At 36.8% G+C, this 23,332-nt stretch overlaps 1 protein-coding gene across 1 annotated transcript; it reads right to left on the bottom strand.

Annotated features, from left to right (window-relative positions):
• Positions 1–1,111: 1,111 nt before the first annotated feature.
• Positions 1,112–18,930, bottom strand: LOC129743557 (uncharacterized). Its single transcript, XM_055735593.1, has 4 exons — positions 18,732–18,930; positions 2,265–3,713; positions 1,358–1,421; positions 1,112–1,277 (listed from the first exon to the last, which is right to left on the bottom strand). Exons 1-4 carry the CDS (start codon positions 18,928–18,930, stop codon positions 1,112–1,114), a joined length of 1,878 nt encoding a protein of 625 aa, XP_055591568.1.
• Between the last annotated feature and the right edge of the window lie 4,402 nt (positions 18,931–23,332).

Genomic DNA, 23,332 nt, shown 5'->3' on the forward strand with positions numbered 1-23,332 from the left:
TTCACACTTCTTTTCTTCATTTTTAATAGAAGTATTGATTTAAAAAATCCACTGTAGTAGGTATCTTGAATTCGGGAAAAAAATTATCCCGATTAGCAATGTGAATTCTTGATTAGGAAAAAAACATTTTTAACTTCAATAGTAGATAATTGAATTGAAGATGAAAAGAAGAAAATATTTAATAAATAAATCCCTTTTCTATATTAAATTCATTTAGTAATTCAAACAAAAGGCAAAAAAGTTCTGAAGTTCAAAATAATAACTTTTTACATAAATTTAGAATACAACATGTTCAGTTATACTAACAAATTACAGATTGGGAAATGATCAATAAAAAACTGATTAAATAAAAATAATGAATTTCAAGTTTTTTTTGTAAATATTCAAACCAAAAAGATAATACAAATTAAGTTAAAATTGCGCATTAAAATTTTACTTTAAAGTTGGTACTTCGAATGAAATCAAATATAGATAAGATAAATTAAAATTCATGATCGATTAAAAAACATTATTTAATATAATTAAAATTAGATAAACTTTTAAAAATTTTCAATCGAAGTTAAAAAATTTAAGATTTGAATATTTTGTCGCAATCAATTGCAATATTGAGTCCTGAAAATGACAGGAGATAGAAACTGTGTTTTTCTTATTAAAAATTTAGTTTCAAAAGCAGTAGATTATGTTTTTAGAACACAAAAATTCAGATTTGAAAAACAAAGAGAAACTTATGAAAAATATTTCGTAAAATTTAAATAGTTTTTCTTTAGAATTCGTTAAATTTATTTGAAGATAAATCAAAATATGAAGAAAAAAAAGATTAATTTCCTAATATTTTAGAAGGGCTTTTTTTTTATAAAACTCGTCCAATCATTTTAAAAAGAATTTGTTTATTTGTTTATTTGTTTATTTGTGTAAAACATCAACGGATCACATGTTGATCCTAATGATAGCCTAATAAAATAATAAATTAAAAACTACTTAAAACTACAAAGTTCTCGAAACCATTAAAATTTTTCTTCGGAAAGTAGCTCTTGAAACGTCGAAGTCAAAGTACTCAGCGAAGCAGTTGAAAGTTCTCAAAATTCCAATTAGAGCGCTGTTGGCTCCGTAGTTATCTAGCCGGATGGGAACATAGAGCTGCAGATTTTGGTTCCTTAATCCTCGGGGCCGCACACTGAGGGGAATAGCCTCCAGCAGCGTAGGAGAGTCGATCCTCGACGCAAGGAGATCTGCTACGATTAAAGCACGTGCAGCGTTTCGACGATTTTGAAGCGTGTCTAAATCAATTAGGCGACAACGGTTTTCGTAACTGGGTAAACGAAACGGATCTAACCAGTTCAAGTGTCGCAGGGCATACCGTATGAAGCGCCGCTGGATAGCCTCTATTCGTTCAGCTCCGTTCTGGTAAAATGGGCACCAAACTGCAGATGCATATTCGAGAGTTGAGCGGACTATGCTGCAATACAGGCTTTTCAGGCAGTACACATCTTTAAACTCCTTTGTTACGCGAAATAAGAAGCCAAGACTTCTAGATGCTTTATCAACGATGTAATTCGTATGAGTCTTAAACTCCAGCCGATGGTCTAGGATAACTCCCAAATCGTTGATGTGTTCCACCCGGGCAATGGTTTCGTTCCCGAGAGTGTACTCTGCGCAAAGAGGGTTCCGCTTGCGAGAAAATGAAATGACCGCACATTTGCTGTGGTTCAGAGGCAAGCAGTTGGTGTCACACCAGTGAGCGAAGGTGTTGAACTGCCTTTGCAAGAGATCGATATCGTCTTGGCCATTGATGGTGTGGAAAAGTTTGAGGTCGTCGGCATACGCAAGTTTTGGACCGTCCAAGAGAGTGAGTACATCGTTAAAATAGATGACAAAAATTATCGGTCCCAAGTGGCTTCCCTGGGGCACACCTGAGCAAGCGGAGAACTGTCTTGAAAAGTAATTTCCAGTTTGCACTGATAACTTTCGTCCTGTTAAATAGCTCCGAAACCAGTCCAGGAGGGATCCACCGAATCCTAAGCGTTCGAGTTTTGCGATTGCAATATCGTGATTTACTTTGTCGAAAGCAGCAGACAGATCAGTATAGATGGCGTCAGTTTGGGACTTCATGGCAAAGCTATCTTGCACGAATGATGTGAAAGTCAACAAATTTGTTGTCGTTGATCGTTTTGGCAAGAATCCGTGTTGATCGTTGGAAAAGTATTGCTTCGAGGACGAGAAAATCGGATCCAGAACAACCGATTCGAACAGTTTGGCTATCGAACAAAGAGCTGAAATTCCACGATAGTTGTCTATATCTTTCTTATCTCCCTTTTTGTGAACAGGAAACATGTAAGCTTCCTTCCAAAGCGAGGGAAAGATTGCGAAGTCCAGCGAAGTTCGAAAAATATGCCTAATGGGAGTCAGTAGATGTGGCATGAAACGTTTCAAGAAAATAGCTGGTATTCCGTCCGGACCCGTAGATGATGAATTTTTAAGCTTGGCTGTCGCCTTCAGAATGGCTGCGTCATCGAATGAAATACGGCTTAAGGAAGAATCGAGAGGTGAAATATTTCTTACAGCCGTATCCAGTTGTTCTGAGGAAATGGATCCCGTTGAGAAAACGCTTGAAAATTTCTCAGCAAAAAGATTACATATTTGATCGGTGTTCGCTGTGTGGTCTTTCAAGAACATTTGAGACGGAAGCCCGGATTCTTTCCGCTGATTTTTGACGTACTTCCAGAAAGATCTCGGGTTGGTCTTAAAATTGCGCTGTAGCCGGTGAAGATAGTTCTGGTAGCAACGCCTGCTGCTTTTTTTGTATGCCGTGTTTAGCTTGCGGTATTCTTCTTTTGTGCAGAGGGACTTGCGCTTGCTGAAGTTTCGAAGAGCACGGTTTTTAGCCGTCTTCAATTGTCGCAGTTGATTAGTGACCCAGGGAGCTCGTGGGTTGGACGGTAAGCTTCGTTTCGGAACATGACGATCGATTATGTAGTTCAGTATGTTTGAGAAAGTCGCAGCGGCAGCATTGGGATTAGAAAGATCGAGCTCATTCTCCCATTCGATAGAATCCAGGACAAGTGAGATAGCTTCGTAGTCGACGTTTTTGAAGTCCTGGTAGAAAGAAGCAGTTTCCTCTACGGGGGCGTTAATGTCAGTGACATCGATTGAGACCACTAAAGCTGGATGATGGGAAACAACTTTGACGAGAGGGGCGGGAGCTAAATCTATAGTCGGATTCCTGAAGCCTTCGTTTATGAAGCAGAGGTCTAGCCTACGACCGTTTTCGTTTTCGAAGCTGTTGATCTGGCGAAGAGTCGCGGTGCTCAAAGAGTCTAGAAAGATGTTGGAAGGAGCCGAGAAATAGGAGCGCATAGGATCTGGGAACAAAAAGGCACCATGGGAGGGGCACCATTTCAAGCCAGGCATGTTGAAATCACCGATAACAAGTATGTCATCTTCGGGAGAGCAGATTGAGCTTATTTTGGAGAGGCAGTGCGAGAAAGACTCAGCTACAACGAGGTCAGTAGAGCGGTCAGGAGGCACGTACACTACGCATAGGTACAGTTTCCGGTCACCGAGATCAATGCGAGCCCAAAGAAGTTCCAAATCGTTCCAGGAACTGTCTTCGATCAGCTGAGCCGTGAATCTGGACTTTACAGCAAGTAAAACTCCGCCTCCGGTTGATTTTTTGCTGTTCAGGGGGCTTCGATCGCAACGAAACACTACATAGTCTGGGCCGATAATTTGACTGGATAAGGTGCGGTCGTTTAGCCATGTTTCTGTTAAGGCGATGAATTCGTAGCAGGAACATGACGAATTTAATTGACAACTTGAAGGAACAGCATTTTGATGCCTATGATTGAATGATTGATTTTGTAGATTTATACGTCCTGAACTCGAATCTTTTTTCAAATTTTGTCTATCACCTTGCGTTTTGGTGATATGGAGTTTATAAGCTTTAAAATACATCAGTTTTAAGCGAAATCAATCATTGATAACTAATGAAGTAACACATCTACGGCTACAGAAAAAAAATCTGATTCTGAATTTGTTTAATATTCCCATTTCATTGAAGGACGAATCTTTCAAAGGAAGGAAGGAATAATCTTTCAAAAATGATAAAACATAATCTAAAAAAGTGAAATTCTAAAAAGTTATTTATAGGAAAGTTAAATTCTACAGTTTATTGGAATTTTGCTTGTTTTGAAAATTAAATTTGGCTTAAAACTTCAATAAAAATGAGGAAAGGTACACAAATTGAAAACCTATATTACTTTATCGCAGAATTCAAAATTACTTGAAGTCTTGACGAAAGTTGAAAGTTGATTTAAACCTTGATTTTTAGATCTCTTGTTTTTGTTTTGAAGTTTTGTCAAAATGCAGAAATTTCTAAAATGATTTTTAAATACTTGCAAAAGTTATTCAAAAAACAAAAGCGTATAGTAAAACTGCATCTTTAGATCCAGGGCACCTAAATTGGTCGAAAATAAGCTTTTAAATTCTTTGCACCTCGAAGGATGTTTATTTCGGGGCCTTGTGTAATTTATCAAAACGTTTTTGAATGTGATGTTGAGCACTAAGAAGAACAAAAAACACAAAATTAAATTGAGACTGAAATTGAGTTTCTCTTTACTTCTTCGAAAATTTTACTTGGAAAAAATCTTCATGGGGGGGGGGGGGGGGGTGGTGTTAAATCCCTAAAACCCCCCCGTTCGCACGGCCTTGTCTGGTAGTACAGGGTGATACGGTCAAAATTTGATCAAGGGAAAATGCGTGTGAATCGGTGAAATCGATTTTTTTTAATCAAATTAAATTTCTTTTTCAAGTTTAATTAGTATAAAATTACGCTTAACCCCTGCCATCAGATTTTGTACAGCCACCTTGTCCATCTTCTTCGCCGCACAAAGCCAGTTTGCCTTGAACTGCTGCTCGTCCTTAGCAGTTTTTTTGGTCTTCTTTAGGTTCCGCTTGACAATAGCCCAGTATTTCTCAATTGGGCAGAGCTCTGGCGTGTTGGGAGGGTTCTTGTCCTTGGGAACCACCTGCACGTTGTTGGCGGCGTAGCACTCCATGGCCTTTTCACCGTAATGGCAAAAGGCCAAATCCGGCCAAAACAGTACGGAACAACCGCGTTTCTTCAGGAAATGCAGCAGACGTTTATTCAAACACTCTTTCACGTAAATTTCTTGGTTGACAGTCCCGGAAGCTATGAAAATGCTGCTTTTCAAGCCACAGGTACAAATGGCTTGCCAAACCAGATATTTCTTCGCGAACTTTGACGGTTTCATGTGCTTGAAAATATCTGCTACCTTTCCTCTTACTTTTGCAGTATAAAATTCCTGTCCCGGAAGCTGCTTGTAGTCGGCTTTGACGTAGGTTTCGTCGTCCATTACCACGCAATCAAACTTCGTCAGCATCGTGTACAGCCTCCGAGATCGCGCTTTGGCCGTCGTATTTTGTTTATCATCGCGATTTGGAGTCACTACCTTCTTGTAAGTCGATAGTCCGGTTCGTTTTTTGGCTTGATGCACGATTGTAGACGATACGCCCAGCTTAAAGCTTAGTTCTTTTAGAAATGGGACACTTTCATTTGCTAATAGCTCGTTAACTAGTTATTGGATATTAAAAATTTGAACAGCATTTTGTTGCCTGTAAAAAGTACTATTCGACCTATTTTTTTCAAAATTTAAAATTTACGCGTTTTTGAGATATGTACGATGCTTGAGAAAAAGAAAAAAAAATTTTTGCACAGATTCCTTTAAAATTCGTCATTATCAAATTGATAGCTGAAAAAACCGTTGATTATTCAAAGAATTACTGAGTTTATGTGGTGGATAAGTATGCAAACACTGTCAATAATGTCCACAAAGTTCAAATCAAGCATTGGAGTGAAGCAGATGATCGGCAACAACGGTTAAGGATCATCAAGGAATGCAAGTCTCATACCAGCATTTTTAATTTTCAATAAACGAAAAGCTAAGGGTAGATCGCTGAAATGTCCAAAACAATTTTCTCCGATAAGCTGAAAGTGTTGCCTAGTGATGACTCATTGAAATCCAACCTCAAACAGCCATTTTTTGATAGTTCCAAAGCTCTTAAGCTGTTAAACCGGTACCGAAAAAAAAACGTTCAAAAATGTGATAAAAAATAACCAAATTTGTTCATTTCGAAACAACTGTATCCACTAAAATGCTTCCAGTTTCCAGTTTCCAGAGAAGTATTGGACCAAAAAGTATCAGAAATTGAAGAAGGAAGGTGAAGCCACCTAAAATATAGATTTTACAAAGTATAAGTTGGAGAAACTGATCAATACCATGACAGAAAAAAGTGTGCGCCGGCCAATGGGAGACACCAAGAATAAAGTAGAAATTTCTTTTACAAAAAACGGTAAATATTTTTTTTCAAATTTTTTCATGAAATATCATAACATTGCCTACTTTTCCTTCATAGAAAGTATTTCGTTCAAACGAATGGTTTTTGAGATACAGGCATTTGTAACTGTCCCATTTCTAAAAGAACTAAGCTTTATTTGCGGCATCTCGGAGAGAGAGGTTAGGGTTTCGCTTGAAACTACCGGCAACTCTCTTTGTCGTCTCAGCGGTTTCTGATTTTCGATTTCCCCCCGATCCAGACTTCCTAGCTGTCGACAAACGTTCCCCTAATTACATTTGTAACGGTTGATTTGGCAACTTTTAGCGATTTTGCCAGCTTTGCGTGCGAGTAGCTCGAATTTTCGCGATGCGCGAGCAAAATTTTGATACGCTACTCTTCTTCCTTGGACGGCATTTTGACAACTGAAGAGTGAATTCCAAAATCAAAATAGGAGCAACATTCTACACACACACCTTTAAAATGAGGGGTGTTCAGGTTTTTTAAATGCAAAATTGAAATAAATACGTCAAGTTGATATTGACCAAATTTTGACCGTATCACCCTTTAGTAGTAGTATAGTATAGTAGTCATGCAATACCTCGGTAGACACTCAACAGTGATGTCAATTGAATTTATTGTTTATCAATACCAGAAGACCCCTTTTAAACAGCTAATAACACTGACACTTTCAAAAAAATCTACTTTTTTATTTTTTTATTTTCTTATTGTAAAACATTTCAAGATTGATGTGTCAAATTTTCAAGTCAATTGAAGCAAAACTGTAGAAATTATAGGCCTTTATCTCCTCCTATCTAATACTGCAAGTAAGCAAGAGCTGAAACTTCAAACGCGTTTTTCTCGAAAATACATTTTTAAAGTCCGTGGACATCGTCATTTGAAAACTACTTATCCGATTCTTTTCAAATTTGGAACATATTTTCTACATATAAAATACCAGACCCCAACGTTTTTCTTTTTTTTTTACTTTGGGAGATTTTACAGATAAAAAATGGCGGATTTTTTTCGTGAAAAATTCTGGTTCCTAACTATCAAAATCGAAATAGTATTTGTGTTTTCAATTTTTGAATTATGTATCCAGTTTAGGATTATTGAATTTTGGTTCGAATTATCATTAAAAACTGAAATAAAAATCTGTGTTTGAGATCGTCGTTTAAATTTGGTTTTACATTTCCTTCAAAATTTGATTCATGATTTTCGATACGCATTTTTTACATTTAGTTAATATTTTTCCGAATATGAAACAAATTTAGATTTTTATTACCATATTCAGATTCGAATTTCATGCTAATAGCGCCAATGTGGTCTAGCGGATAGGCTGGCGCGAGTCAGGTATTCATATGCCAAGCGTACTGGGTTCGATTCCCGGTATCGGCAAAAAAAACTTTTGAGTTCGAATCCTATAATTGGGCCGACAGGTAAGATGCGTTTCATCCTATAACTGTTTATATAGTAGGAATGTTCAATCAGTTGCCAGCTGGTCAGGTATATACACGGGTGCCGGAATACCTGTAAGTAAACTAGCCCACCTAATTGACTCGATCTTCCAAAATATACCTAGGTACATAAACACACGCAATACATTCACTACATAACAGTTCATACGAAGCCATGGGGTCCGGGTATAGTGTACGCGCTGCATTGGAGATTTGTGGAACTTAATAATCTAAAGAATACATGTGAGCACAACTTAGGCAGAAACTGCGGTGAATCCGTGCATCCATGGTGGATTACCAACATACATATGCAGATTCGAATTTCATGCTCAGTTAACCATAACAAAGCTTCAAAATAGCGATATAGATTCATAATTTAAAATTTAAATTTTTTATTTTTTTATTTAGATTTGCAAATCGGAATAGAAATACATAATAGAAATAAAATTCATATTTTTGATTCAAGTTCCAAATTCAGGCTCAGACTCAGCACGTAAATCGTTCCACGATCAAAATAAAATTATCAAGATGATTATTTCGGTAAGCATTTTATTTGCAAGAGATTGCAGGATGATAATTCTGGTTGTTTGTTGTTTGTTCGATTTTAAAATTTTAACAAAGTCAGTTCGTTTGCACAGTTCAGCTGAAAATGTAAAAAAATTTGGTAGAATTATATTTCATTTTTCACTAAAAAATTCATCCACTGGAATTGGATCAAGTTATCATAAATCCGATTTGTGCTGCAAAATTTTAATCTTTTACTTTTACCTTTGAAAATACGATTTATGCGATTGGATTATTCAATTTTTTTTCTTAGTTATTGTTGAATAGTTCTTGGATTTTTGTCAAATATAAATATAATTATAAAAAAAATAAATAAATTCCCAAATAGTGACCGGAATTTTGTTTGAAAATATGGAAATAGAATGTGCGAGTTCTGCCAGATTTTAAATAAAACAGCCCGGATTTGCCCAGCTCGGATACGTGCGAAATAACTTCTGGTAATCGTAAGCAAAGTTCACTAGATTTTGATGCAAGTTCAAGATTTAAACCCTCGATGAAAGTAAGTTTATTATTTTGGCGCTAAAGGATTTTTAAAATCATAATCATCATTTTAATGATTTTAGGATATATTTTCAAAAGATTGTATTCAACACGAAAAATTGGTTTAAATTTATTAAGAAATACGAACTTAAAAATGAATAATCAAATAGTAGGTACAGTAATCGATCCGTTTGTGAGGAACGCTCCGATCCGGAAAGACGCATATTTTGATATAAAATATAAAGTTGGGGGGTCCACCAATAGCAAGATAAAAATGATAACTTTTTTGTTTAGCATTTTAGAGCTTTAATTTTTTCGTACAAAATTGCTTATCTCAACAAAGTACATAACTTTGCAAAACATGTCCAAGTACTACAATTTCAAACTTAGAACGTATAAGATAGCTCTGTTGTGTTGCGAGCCTACTTGGTTGAATGATTCAACTGAATCAAAGAAATCGAAAGATTCTTTTTAATTCAACCACGGTAAATGAAGAGTTCATATACCGGTATTTCGATAGCAACATACTACCTTCTCCAGTGAGCGTAAGATAGATAGGATAGATAAGATAGTAGATACGTATAATTTGAAAAATAATTCACTTGAAACTGATCAACAAAAATGATATTATTTTTATCGCGTTATTTTTTAACCTCTCGACGAGACTTTATACTTTAAATAAAAATATGCGAATTAACAACGTTGCCCAAGACACCTATATTTTCATCTCTGGGCGCTATTAATTTAGCTCCGCTAGATAGATACTTGTATCTTGTATCTTGAGATAGTATCTTGTAACAGTACCAATGGCTAGCTACGAAAGCTTTCTTGAGTAGAAAAAATATAAAAAAAAGAAGTAGCGGAGAATGAAGGGTTATTTATAGTATAAAATTCTCTTGTAACGGTGTTTGTAGTACTACTCCTCCGAAATGGCCCAAACGATTCAAATGAAATTATTTTTAGAATATTCTGTAGGCATGCGAATCGGTTTATCTAATATATAAAGACGAGTTGGACTATATATGTTTGTACGCACCTTATACAAATCCACACCGCTAAACCGATCAGCCTGAAATTTGGTACAGTTATATGTTTGGACCACGGTAAGGATTTAGTAATAGTTTTGAGCCCCTCCCACCTAAGAAAAGGGACCCTCCCATACAACTTTCGTTTTTTATCGCACGAACCAAAAGTCATGGCACCCATTTTGCCAGCCGATTTTCGTTTCCTTTGGCGGGGTTGTTTTCACCATGACCGCATGGGCTGGGCATTAGAAACAACCATCCAAAGTTCACGTGTACTGGAAAGCAAATCAAAGCTTGCTGAGCATAAAAAATTTGAATGGAGAATTTTTAGCGGGTGTTTTTTCCTTCTACTGTTCAAAGCACGTTGTACCGGTGCGAGGCATTTTGATTGCAATAATGAGCCTTCATTTAGGATTAAAAAAACTACTCGCCTGTTAGAAATATAATTGAGAAGAACAGTGGTTGAGAGTCTACTAGAATATGCAGTGTGAAGTATGGATACATTAATTTGTATAATTCAATTTCATTTGTAGATTTTTAAATTTTAAGTTATTATTGATCTTCGATGTATTCAATTCTACCATATAATTATAAGAAATCTTAAAAAGCACATTGAAAACATGCAGCGGTTTCAGTGGAAATCTATTCGGAAATTTCTAAGTACAAAATAAAACTTAAATGGGTATTCCATTCTACGGGGAGATCTTGAAAAGAGGTCGTTAACATTTTTTTAAAAGCTTAATACATAGGATTTTCACTAGATAACCCATGGAAAAGATAAAAAAATGATTAAAAATGGTAATTCAATTCAAGCTTCCTAAAAAATGGTATAATAAGGTTGCCTGAATTTCCGTATCGGGACCGGATAAATCCAGCCAATTTTATCAAAAAACCTGGCCAGCATTTGATTTCAAAATGTTCAAACCGATATCCTGGCAATATCCGGGCAAACTTGGTCAAAACCGCGGAATTATTCAGTAAAAATAACGATATACACTTGCAATATTTTTTTTTTCAACAAACCACATCAGCAGATTTCCAAACACGAGTCATGATTATTTCTAAAACTTGCCATTTAAATCATCTTTTTGAACGTAAAAATGAAAAATTATAATAATAAAATCACAGTTTATGTTACGTTTTAAAAATGATGTGAATAAATCCGGGCTTTTTGCAACAGAATCCTGGAAACCGGGCCAAACCGGAATTACCTCAAATTTCGATTCAAATGTTCTAGCAAATCCGGATAAATCCGGGAAACCTGGCAACCTTAGATTGAAATGTTTATCGTGATAGAATGGATAAGCATTCTAAGGAAATTATTTCAAATTTCTATTAGCAAACCTAAAAACTATTAGTTATTCAATAGTATGAAACCGATAAACTTTTCTAATAATCCTAATTAAAACTTTAAGAAGACTAACAAAACTTACAAAGCTCACATGGCCAAACATGGTCCAATTTGTTATAATGATGTACAAAAAGCATTCAAAATTTCAAAAAGTTAAACGACCCATTTCGATTTATATTTTATGTGAACCCGGGCAAGGCCGGGTAAAATCAGCTAGTCTAATATATAAAGATGAGTTGGACTATATATGTTTGTTTGTATGCACCTTATACAAATCCACACCGCTTAACCGATCAGCCTGAAACTTGGTACAGAGATGTAGTTGGACCGGGGTAAGGTTTTAGTAATAGTTCCAAGCCCCTCCCACCTAAGAAAAGGGACTCTCGCATACAGCTTTCTATTTTATTCCTTCGAACCAAAAGTCATGGCACCCATTTTGTCAACCGACTTTTTTCCCCTTGGCGGTTATTTTCACCATCACCATATGGGTCGGGCATTAGAAACGACCGTCCAGAGTTACGTGTACTGGAAAGCAAATCAAAGCTTGCTGGGCTTAAAGATTTGAAAGGGGAAATTTTGGCGGGTGTTTTTTGTACATTCAACTGCTAAAAGCACGTGGTACTGGTACGAGATTCTTTGATGCAATAATGAACTCACATTTTGGATTGAAAAAAAAATAACAACTAGCCTGTTAAGTATTTATTGAATAGAATTGTAGTGGTTTTCAAAGTGGTGGGGGCTTCGAGAGTCTCAGAATGAGGGTAGGCTTAATAGCGGCACGTTATCCAAACATACGGAAAAATTGTGCCTAACAAGAATATACAATGAACTGGGAACAGGGAACAGTGAATTAACTTCTTCAGCTGAATAACTATTTGGACTGAGTGCTGAAAAACTATTGGGCAGATTTTCATGAATTCCAGCTTTTAAGAACAAACAATTTTCATATTTTTGAATTCCATATAGAGAAAAAAGGAAAATAAGAGTCAAATTTAAAAGTTGAAGGCTTCGATTTCAACGCTTTATTAGCCGTCGGGGAATTTAAACGGGGGAATTGAAAATTTTAAAGATAATGGAGATTTTTGGTTTTATACATTTCAAAATCATTGGCCAATTTTATAATTTTTGAATTTTTTTTTCGTTATCAATGAGTTCAATTCTACCATCCAATTTTGAGAATACTTAATGTAGAACCTTTTGGTGCTGCGAATTCAAACAAATGATAACTAAAATTTTTAACATTGATCACTCTTCACAATAATTAATAGGATGATTGTGCCCAAGAATCGAAACATTGAAATAAAACTCAAATAAAACCTTTTTCATATCTAACATCATAATGGTAAATTCGGTTAAGATGATTTATTTTCGATAACATCAAAAAACTATGAGTGGAACTTTTAACATTTGAGAACAAGTATTCATAAAACCGTGTGAAATTAAAAAAGCAAAAAAAGGCTAACATACAATTGAAAACATGAAAAGTGAGTATTTATCATGGTTCAACAAGATTCAGAAGTCTATTGAGAAATTTCTTAGTAGATATACTTGAATATAGCATTGTACAGGGAATCATTTTGAAAAGTTAGAGATTTTTTTTTAGATTGGGGATGGGAAAAATAAATAACAAATTTATAATTTGAAGATAAAAAATATAAGACGAGATGAAACGAATAAACACAGTGAAAACGTAAACACAGTAAATAATCTCAATAAAAACTTCAAAAAGACAAACAAATTTCTTATAAGGATGAATATCAAGCTTACAACTTATTTCACTATTTCACTTATATTTTATGTGAACCCGAGCAAGGCCGGATAAAATCAGCTAGTATTGAATAAAAATAACAGAAAGTCGCATCAATTGACCGTAATAATTTAATTTGTAGTTATTTGAATGAAATTAAAGTCATGGCTTCCATTTTTTCGAGATTTTTTTTTCCTTTGGGGAATTGTTTTTCGTCTCCATGATCGAGGCGTCGCAAGCCAACGTCGCCATAGGATAGTAACCATGGCATAGCATACTAATAAGTGGGAACATTTGGGCGCGTATTTCTCAACCAGGCATACTGTCAATACACGTGGTGGCGCTATGAAGCCTAGATGTGATTTTTTCTTCTTTATTCCTAGATCACTACACCACATATTAATTAATGACGCCTAGATGTGACCCAGATTGATATTTTGCCGATCGAATCAAAACCATCTTAAACGATTTGAAAAATTAAAACTTTTCTGATTTCGTGTAATTTAAAGCAGCAATTGTTGTCAAAAAAGTATGAAATAATGGTTTGACTGTTTGCGGACGTTTGAAAAAACAAGTGGGAAGATCTACATACAATTTTAAAATCAATAGTTTTGATGCATATCGAAAACGGAAATAAAGAATAAGATGTTTTCAACAGAAATAGATCGAAAACATTTTTTGAACATTTTCTTAAAGGGGGGAGGGGGCGGGGGGGTAGGGTCTAACGGGTAAAAAAAACACAATTTTCACGAATTTTTTTAGAGCTATCGTTCAAACAAATGTATTAAAATTTTTTGCATTATACAGTCCCCCCACAATCATTAGTCACTTAACGTATCCCTCCACCACAAAATGTTCTTTTATTCGGGTGTTAGTAGACCAAATATCAAGCATTGCATGAATTTCAGTCATTAAATGCTTACTCTTTGAGTTCAAATATGTTTTTCATTGAAATCTTGTTTAAAAATAACGTAATTTACCAAAACAGTCAACGTTTTTCAAAACCACAATTATGGGTCAATATTGAAGACCGTAACAATTATTAGTCAAATTGCTCACAATTATTAGTCACATAGAAGTCCATGGCAACACCCGAAAATCAACATGGAAATCATCATGTTTCTGGCAAACATTCAGGGGCATTCTTTGATAGTATAAATTCCAGGGGCATTTGGGTACAGCTATAGCAACCAAGAAATGTTTTGCTTTGCTAACAAAAAAGTGACCCATGATTGTGTGAAATTTGGTAGATGCTGTAACAATTATGGGTCAATTTTATTTTGCAAATATGATTTAAATTTCACATTTTATTCGCTCTGTTTCATTTGTAAAATGTTAACTCGTCCTTTGTGCTTATATGAGACCTATTTATTTTGTTGGAATTTTTGAAATACCCGCATAAGGGGCTTAACGGTTCAAGATGTCAACCTTACAACATTGGAAATTTGTGCGATAGTTCAACAGGTAAAATTTAACGTATGACAAAAACTATTCAAACAGCAATTTTCTGTTATCAAGCCCACACATAATATTTTTAATGCTTTTTGATGACACTATCGATAATTTAAAAAAATATAATATGAAATAATTTCATTCAGTTCAGCAGCAATCAGCTGTTCAAATACTCGGTGACTAATGATTGTGTGTGACCCATGATTGTGGGGGGACTGTACAAAGCATTGTTAAAAGAACATTTAGTAATTTTTTCGTAGAAAAATATTGAAAAATGAGCCGGTGACGGAGCACTTTCGAGGATGCCTTTTAGAAAACAGGCTTTGCGGTGGACACTGTATCTCAGCACAGAATCATCTGAAGTAAAAAAATCAGAGCAATATATTTTTAATAGATGTTTTTCTGGACTCCAACGATTTTATTTAACTTAAAAAAATTTTTTATGAAATTTTTGTGGCTGTTTGAAGTAAAAACAGCGATTAATCTCGAAAAAATCCGCTATTTTTTATCTGTAAAATCTTCCCAAAGTAAAAAAAAAAGAAAATCGTTGGGGTTTGGTATTTTATATGTTGAAAATATGTTCCAAATTTGAAAAGAATCGGTGAAGTAGTTTTCAAATGACGATGTCCACCGACTTTAAAAATGTATTTTCGAGAAAAACGCGTTTGAAGTTTCTGCTCTGCTGTGCTGCAGTATTAGATAAGAGGAGATAAAGGCCTTTAATTTCTACATTTTTGCTTCGATTGACTTGAAAATTTGACGCACATTCTTGATAACATTCTTGATACAATAAGAATATAAAAAAATAAAAAAATCGATTTTTTGAAAGCGTTAGACCTTACTCCCCCCTTAACTGAATATGTATCAATCGCCTTATAAATTTTCAGATCAACAACAAAATCCGATGACAATGCACATCCTGTCCTTTAAAATAAAGGATTGATGTTTTCAAAGTCCGAATGCAGAGAACTTTTTGATTTTTTGCAAGCATAAGTGGAAGTTATCAATAAAATAAACCACTTTAAAAAAAAAAAAATATGAGGATATGCATTTTCCGGAATAGTTTTTAGTTAAGAAAGATCACAATGTTCAACGTTTACAAAAAGAATAATAAATCATTTCTTGATCTATAAATTGTTGGGCTATTCATACACAAACTTAAATTGCAAAAATAATTCAGATTCATCAATAAAATTTGATAAAACAAACCGGAGCAAGTATTTAATTCATTTCAAAGCTTACACTATGTTTCGCATCTATGAATAAGTTAAAAAAGCATTGTGTTTTCACTTGCCTCAATAAACGGGACAAATGTTAGCTTAGAAATATCTTTTTGTTAACATGTTTGCATATTTTACGTCCAACAAGAGTTTGTTGAGAACTGATTCAGTTATGCAACAATCGAAAATTGATTTGTTTTAAGGATTTTAATTTTTTCTTGGATTTATAAAAGTTCAACTATTGGGAAATCCGTTTGCACTTAAGCGGGGTATCTGAATTGAAATGATGATAGAAATTAAAAAACAGAAGCAAAAGAAACTTTGATAACTGTTAACCTTCTCGGCGCAAAAATCTACATTTTAAGGTTCTTTGTGATTTTTGCATGAATTTCTAGAAAATATTCATAGCACCATCGAAGCATGAACAGATTTTTTTTTTTCGATCCACTCAATTTTTAAAAATCTACTTTTCAATCGATTCTTAATGAAAAGATAAGGTCAGTTAGTTGAAATCTTTAAATGGACCCTCATCACAAAAGAGAGAAAATTGCTGTGATTCAGTTGAATAACAAAATTTAAATATATTTTTTTCACTTTTTAAAAACCATTCCTTCCTTGATTCTCTGGGTTACAGCTTATCCATATGAATTTTATTTACACTTTTTGCTAAAACAATTAAAAGTATAGTAATTTGCAGTAAAAAAGGCGCCAGATACTGTTTGGCATTACTTCAAGTTGTAATGTGTCATGTCTACAAATTTAGTACATGGCGAAAACATTATTAACATGATTTTAACATAGGAAGGTTGGGTTCGAGAAATATTTTTATGAGTGTTACAAACCTGTCCGCATTGCAGTGTTAAGATGGGAGGAACAAACGGCGTTCCATATGAATTGCGTTGAATAGCTTGAAAGCTTATCAGGGCTTCCATACAAGTTTGTTGATATAAATTGAGAATTCATCGAGCAAAAGGAAGAGAGGTTGTTTGCATACGAAAAATTTGAGACCCTTCCTTATTTCTGGGTAGAGTTCGAAAGAAAGAGACTGGAAGTCGATATCATTAAAACATACATTTTGACATCTTTATTAATTTTTTGAAGCTTATAAAAACAGATGTCCGGACGATCATGTGTGGACCACATCACAACGCTACGAATAATACTGGAACAAATCAACGAATTCCAGGACTCTCTTCTGCTGGTGTTCGTTGATTTCGAAAAAGCATTTGACCGACTGAACCACGAAAACATCTGGGCTGCTCTTAGACGACGAGGGGTCCCAGAGAAACTAGTCCATCTCATCGAAGCACAGTACGAGGCATTTTCGTGCAAGGTCTTGCACGACGGTGTCTTGTCCGAACCAATCCCGGTAACTGCTGGAGTGAGACAAGGATGTATTTTGTCACCGCTGCTTTTTCTCATCGTAATGGATGAGATCTTGACTGGATCGATTGACTGTAGACCAAACCGAGGATTGCCGTGGAATCCTTCAACCATGGAGCAACTGAACGACCTTGACCTGGCAGACGATATTGTTTTGCTCGCCCAAACACAACAAGACATGCAGAGCAAACTCGACGACCTCACCGAAAGCTCCAAGGCAGCAGGTCTCAAAATCAATGTCGGAAAGACCAAGTCGATGGAAATCAATACAGAAAATCGTTCCAATTTCGTGGTAGCTGGACAACAGGTTGAGACAGTGGAGTGCTTCCAGTATCTTGGTAGCCAGATTACGCCTGATGGTGGGACCAAGAAGGACATCGAGACCCGGATCAGAAAAGCCCGATTTGCGTTTGCGAGTCTCCGAAACATCTGGCGGTCACGCCAGATCTCTCTACGAACTAAGATCCGAATCTTCAACTCAAACGTCAAATCCGTATTGCTGTACGGGTGTGAAACTTGGTGCACATATGCGGTGACGACGCGAAAACTGCAAGTTTTTGTGAATCGCTGCCTGCGGAACATCATCCGCGCTTGGTGGCCTGGCAACTGGATCTCAAACGTTGAACTTCATCGCCGGTGTCATCAAAAGGCGCTAGAAATCGAGATTCGGGAACGTAAGTGGAGATGGATTGGGCACACGCTGCGAAGAGATGAAAACGAGATTTGCAGAGAGGCGCTTGACTGGAATCCAGATGGGCATCGAAGAAGAGGCAGGCCCAAAAGCTCGTGGCGGCGAAGTCTAGCCGCTGAAATCCGCACAGTTGACGAGAACCTCGGCTGGCAGCAAGTGAAGACGCTGGCTCCGGATCGCCAGCAGTGGAGATCTTTTATCTCAGCCCTATGCGCCGGTCAATCGGCGCTGGACCCTTAGGTAGGTAGGTAGGTATAAAAACAGAGTAAAATTTTCAGATCTTTGAACTGTAGTTGGAAACTTTAGGTGCTGCTCTTTCTTTTTTGAAGGCATTCGCTTCAAAATTATGTTATAATTTGGTTTAAAACGCTGTCTAGGCAATAAAACTGAGTTTTAATTATTTTAACAAATTTAATTGAATTTTGGCAGGTGGAGCAAAGCACACCGGGTCAGCTAGTCTATATATATAAAAAGCAATTATCTGTATGTTTGTTTGTTTGTTTGTTTCTTTGTTTGTTTGTCCTCTATAGACTCAGCCGTCTTAAGAGCTTGTGACGGTCCACCCTAGTGAAGGACAGAAGCAGGTGAATAATGAAACTACCAAGGAGAGGCAGTGCTTACTGAGACGGGTAAGTGATCGGTCGAAGGAATCATATCGCTATATATCGAAGAGTTTTTCGGAGTTTGATCGGACGACGGGTTTGAGTAATTGAAGTTTTTTGGTTGAAGAAGGGGTATTTTGTGTGAAAGATTTGCGTAGAGGGTTACAAGGTGACCGGGGTCTACTCGGGCGGTCACAACTGGGGGCTCAACCGGGATCCCCGTATACTTCTCCGGGGATTATAATAGAAGAAACGTCCGAAGCAGTATCTGAAGAAGACGTAGAAGAAAAGTGTTGAAAGCGTTTCGTTCGGTGAAATAGAAACGGCGCGAAACCACAAAATTCACTCCTGAAGGGATGTGTAGTTAAAAGCAGCCTTAAAGTGCTCTAGATTTTTTCAGTAAATTACCCCCAAAATCTACGCGCATCGGAAAGTATTCCGCGTTTAACGTTATCGTGAGTGAACAAAATACCCCGGAAGATTGAAGTTTTGCCCGTACGTGACCACAAAACCACAAAAAACTGTATTTCTGTGGTCTCTTGGTGCTGTTTGTTATTGTCTGCTGGAACGATCCCTTCAGAAACGACATTGGTTTAGCTACAAACATCTGGATAACAACATGTCGAAATCAACACGTTCAACAACACCGTCATCATTACATGTTGATTCCGAATCACAGGCTAAAAAACGTTCTAGAGAAGACATAAATCTGGCTGGAACCGAGACAATCAACAGTTTCGATGAATTGTGGAAAAGAATTGAGGCTAAAATAAATGATTCCCATTCCCGACTAGAAGAAAAGATGGAAAACACCCGTTCCGAACTCGTGAAAAGGATCGACATCATCGAAAAAGAAGTTTCCAGCTTCCAAAGTGAGTGTTTCGCTCAAATAACCTCACTTACTGTCGAAGTAAACAAAATTCGTGATGAAGCTTTTTCGTCAGCCGAAGCGTTAGAGCGATTATCTAAAAGTCGCGAAATCATCATCTCAGGAATCCCCTATGAAGCCAAAGAAAATTTAATTGACATCTTTCAGAATGTCACTAAGCATCTGAACTTTAGTATTTGCCCATTAGTAGAGCTCAAGCGTCTAGCCAAGGCTCCAATCGCTCCCGGAACTGCACCACCTATACTGTGCGAATTCGCCATGAAAAATTCAATGCTCGAGTTCTATAGACGATATATCACACAACGCAATCTCTCTCTGCGACATGTGGGCTTCGATTCTAATAACCGCATTTACGTTAATGAGCATCTAACTCCACACGCTAGGGGAATTCGAACGGAGGCTATAAAACTGAAAAAACTTGGCCTCATCGAGAAGCTGAACACCAGAGAAGGAATCGTCCGTGTGAAGGTTAGCCATCAAGCTGAAATGATATCCATCAAAAACAAGGATCAACTTTCTTCAGTTTGCAAAAAAAAAACCCTATCCAATTGAGCTATTCTCTTCCTTCCCGTTATCCTTTGACTCCTATCCTTACAATCCTTTGAATCCACACCGCTCCTGAAAGTTAAAAAAAAAAACACCTTTCCTTGTTTTCTCATTTTTTCCTCCCTTCGATCCTCTGACTCCGATCCCTCGCTATCCCATGACTCCTAGTCCGTCCTGAAAGTTATATCTCATCGTCGCCGATCATCATCTACGGTCATCGTTTGTCATCATGAGCCGAATCCCGTCGCCCTGAGCCGTCGCCGATCTTCATCTACGGTCATCATCATGCGCCGAATCGCGTCGTCCTGAGCTAGCTACTAGAGGTACCCGCATCGCATTCGAAAGGAAGTTCCAGGAAAAAAAAAACGCATCGCACTTGCAACATCTTATCTCATCGTCACCGATCATCATCTACGATCATCGTTCAACATCATGCGCCCAAAAACCGTCGTTCTGAGCAAAGCTAAGAGAAGTGCCTACATCGCTAGCCGCTACGAGTATTCGAGAAACAACTCCAGAAAAAAACGTATCGCATTTGATTCATCGAGATCCAAGACCCTAGTCCCGCCGTCTATTGCTGATCTTAAGAGATACCCGCTCGGAAGTTGTTGCATCGCAGAACTCTACCGTTGGAAAAAAAACTGAGCACCGTTAAGATACATCGTTCTTGGAAGACCTTTCACTCGAATCAAATCATCATCATTAAAAAGCCGAACTCGAGAGGTACCCTCACTGATACGCAACTCCAGAAGAAAAAAACAAATCGCATCGCACTTGCTACATCGTTTTTTGCCGACGTATTTACCTCTTTGCGTGCTGCTGCTGCCGAGATAGAGAAGGAGATCCAAATACCTACATTTGTTTTTCTTGTGAGGTCCCTATGCGTTTCGCACTGTTCCAGAGAGACATCTCCAAATACCCAGTAAACATGAATCGGCAGAGAGGTAACTCAAATCGCCAGAGGTATCGTAACGATCTCTCTGGCGATTTTGCATCATCACATCGGCAGAGAGGAACACACCATACGCGTGGCTTGAGTGAGTGCCACGAAATAATCTATGTTTGTATGTTCCTCTTCGAGATGCGTGTTTGCCTGCCTGAGAAGTCGACTGCACCGTACGAGTGTACGCATTCGTATTCGTTGCCTCTAGGTATCTCGGCAGGACAAACCAAATGAGAATTCTTGCGTTCTTGGAGTGTCGCCGAAATTAACCGTTTTATTCTAAGTTCGGTGACTCAACTCTCAATTTTTTGCATGCTCTGTCGATTTTTGAGAGGACGCGCTTACTGGGTAGTTGTTGCATCGCCGAACTCTACCTCTAAAAAAAGTGAGTACTGAGTCCCTCTTGAATCGATTCGCCGTCGCACTCGCCGCTTGTTTTCATCGTACAACAGCAAACATCCGAAGACAACCCAATAGGTGAACAACACAACCCATCGCTGTCGAAAAATTCCACCCTCGTTGGAGCTGGACTAGAGAGCCGCTGCGTATCGAGATGCTAAGAGATAATGTTATTTCCTGAAAGTTTGGTCTTTTGTCATCGCTCCTGGGAGAAGTCTATCTGAGAGTCCTACGACAACTTCTCGGCTCCTACAGTAATGCTGAGATTTATCACCGCTCTCCGCACCTCTGCTAGCTATTTATGCTGACAACAACTTATTCACGACTAAGCACTGAAGCCCGTAGGTGACGATACTTGGATGGTAGCCTGCACGCTGCTGTTGTTGCTGTTTTTGGAGTTGGATGCCAAAACTTGGATGGATGAAAGAATGCTGTTGGTGTGCTATGGTTAAACGAGATAGTCTGTCACCTAAGATCCGCCACAGGAAGGAAATGCTGAGCTGCACACGTCGTCGCTGGAAGATGCCTCTAAAAAGTGCTAAGGTACTTTATACTTTTTTTTTCTCTCCTAAAGATTCCGACATTTGGTATGATAGATGACATGTACATCTATGTATACTCATTCTTACACATTCGTTCCGTAACTCAATTAACTGGAAAATCTAGAAGTCTTTTGAAATGATTAGTTTAAATCGTATTAAGTTGATTGTCGTTCCAAAAATGTTTGATTCTAGTAACTTTTTATTAAGCTTTGATTTCTTAGCTTTGCTTCTGCCCAATGGATAATTTTTCTCATCATAATGCCTCGACGGAAATTGCTAATGCTGTGATTAACAGTGTTCTATGCGACGAAATGCTTAATATCTGCCACATAAACGTTCAAAGTCTTTGCGCTCGTCAATTAACTAAATTTATCGAACTCAAAAATGTATTCATCAAAAGCAAATTAGACATAATTTTTATGACTGAGACGTGGCTTAGTGAAATAGTGAGTGATGCAGTTATTACAATCGAAGGCTACAATTTAATTAGAAATGATCGCAACAGGCATGGTGGTGGTGTTTGCATTTACATAAAAAACAACATCAAATGTAGAATTCTAGTGAAATCAGACAACAGCGAAAATCACTGTACTGAGTTTATTCTTACAGAACTACTTATGAATGGAAACAAACTCTTATTCGGACTTTATTACAACCCTCGTGAAAACGATTGCTCTGAATTACTTTTAAATCATGCTCAACTATTTGCTTTGAATTGTAACAATTCTTTTTTATCGGTGATTTTAATGTCGATCTCTTCAAGCATTCTGGGAGAATACAAAAGTTTAAGGATTTTTTGAGCAGCTCTAATTTTAGCTGTTTTAATAACGAACCAACGTTTTTCCACAACACCGGAAGTTCGTTACTGGATCTGTTATTATCTGATTCAGTTGATGTTATCCACCGATTTAGTCAAATATCTCTACCAGGAATATCTCATCATGATTTGATTTTTTCATCACTGAATTTCGTCAAAGTTGTTCAACCGGAAGGCTTTTGGTTTCGTGACTACAAGAACTTTGACACAAATGCACTTTTAGTTTTTCTCACTGAAGTAGATTGGACCCGTTTTCAAAGTATTGAAGATTCTGATATCCTTGTTGGTATTTTCAATTCATTACTGTTAGAAATTCACGAGACCTTTTCCCCCCTAAAATATAGAAGCTATCGCAAAAATGAATGGTTTAACCATGAAATAAATCATGCAATAATCAACAGGAACTTAGCCTACAATTCATGGAAGCGTTCGAAATCTGTCGTAGATAAAAATCATTATAAAACCCTGAGAAATAAAGTTAATTCATTGATCGCTAAAGCAAAAACTGAGCGTGACAAAAAACGTATCAATCTTGATTTACCTGCTAAATTATTTTGGAATAATTTGAAAAAGTTCGGGCTGAGCAAATCAGAAGGTAATTTGGCTGTTTCTAATTTTTCTGCAGAAGAAATAAATAATTATTTTACTTCGAACTTTACTAGTTGCTCAGTTGAACAGCTTCATTGTCCTCATAGATTGCATGGATTTAATTTTAAATATTTTGAAGAATATGAAATTATTAATGCTCTCAGTTCGATAAAATCTAATGCTGTGGGAGTTGATGAAGTTCCAATTAAATTACTAAAAATTATTCTACCATACATTTTACCCACACTCAGACATATTTTCAACACTATAATCAAAACATCAAAA

Source organism: Uranotaenia lowii, chromosome 2 (assembly GCF_029784155.1).
Source record: "Uranotaenia lowii strain MFRU-FL chromosome 2, ASM2978415v1, whole genome shotgun sequence".
NCBI lineage: Eukaryota > Metazoa > Arthropoda > Insecta > Diptera > Culicidae > Uranotaenia > Uranotaenia lowii.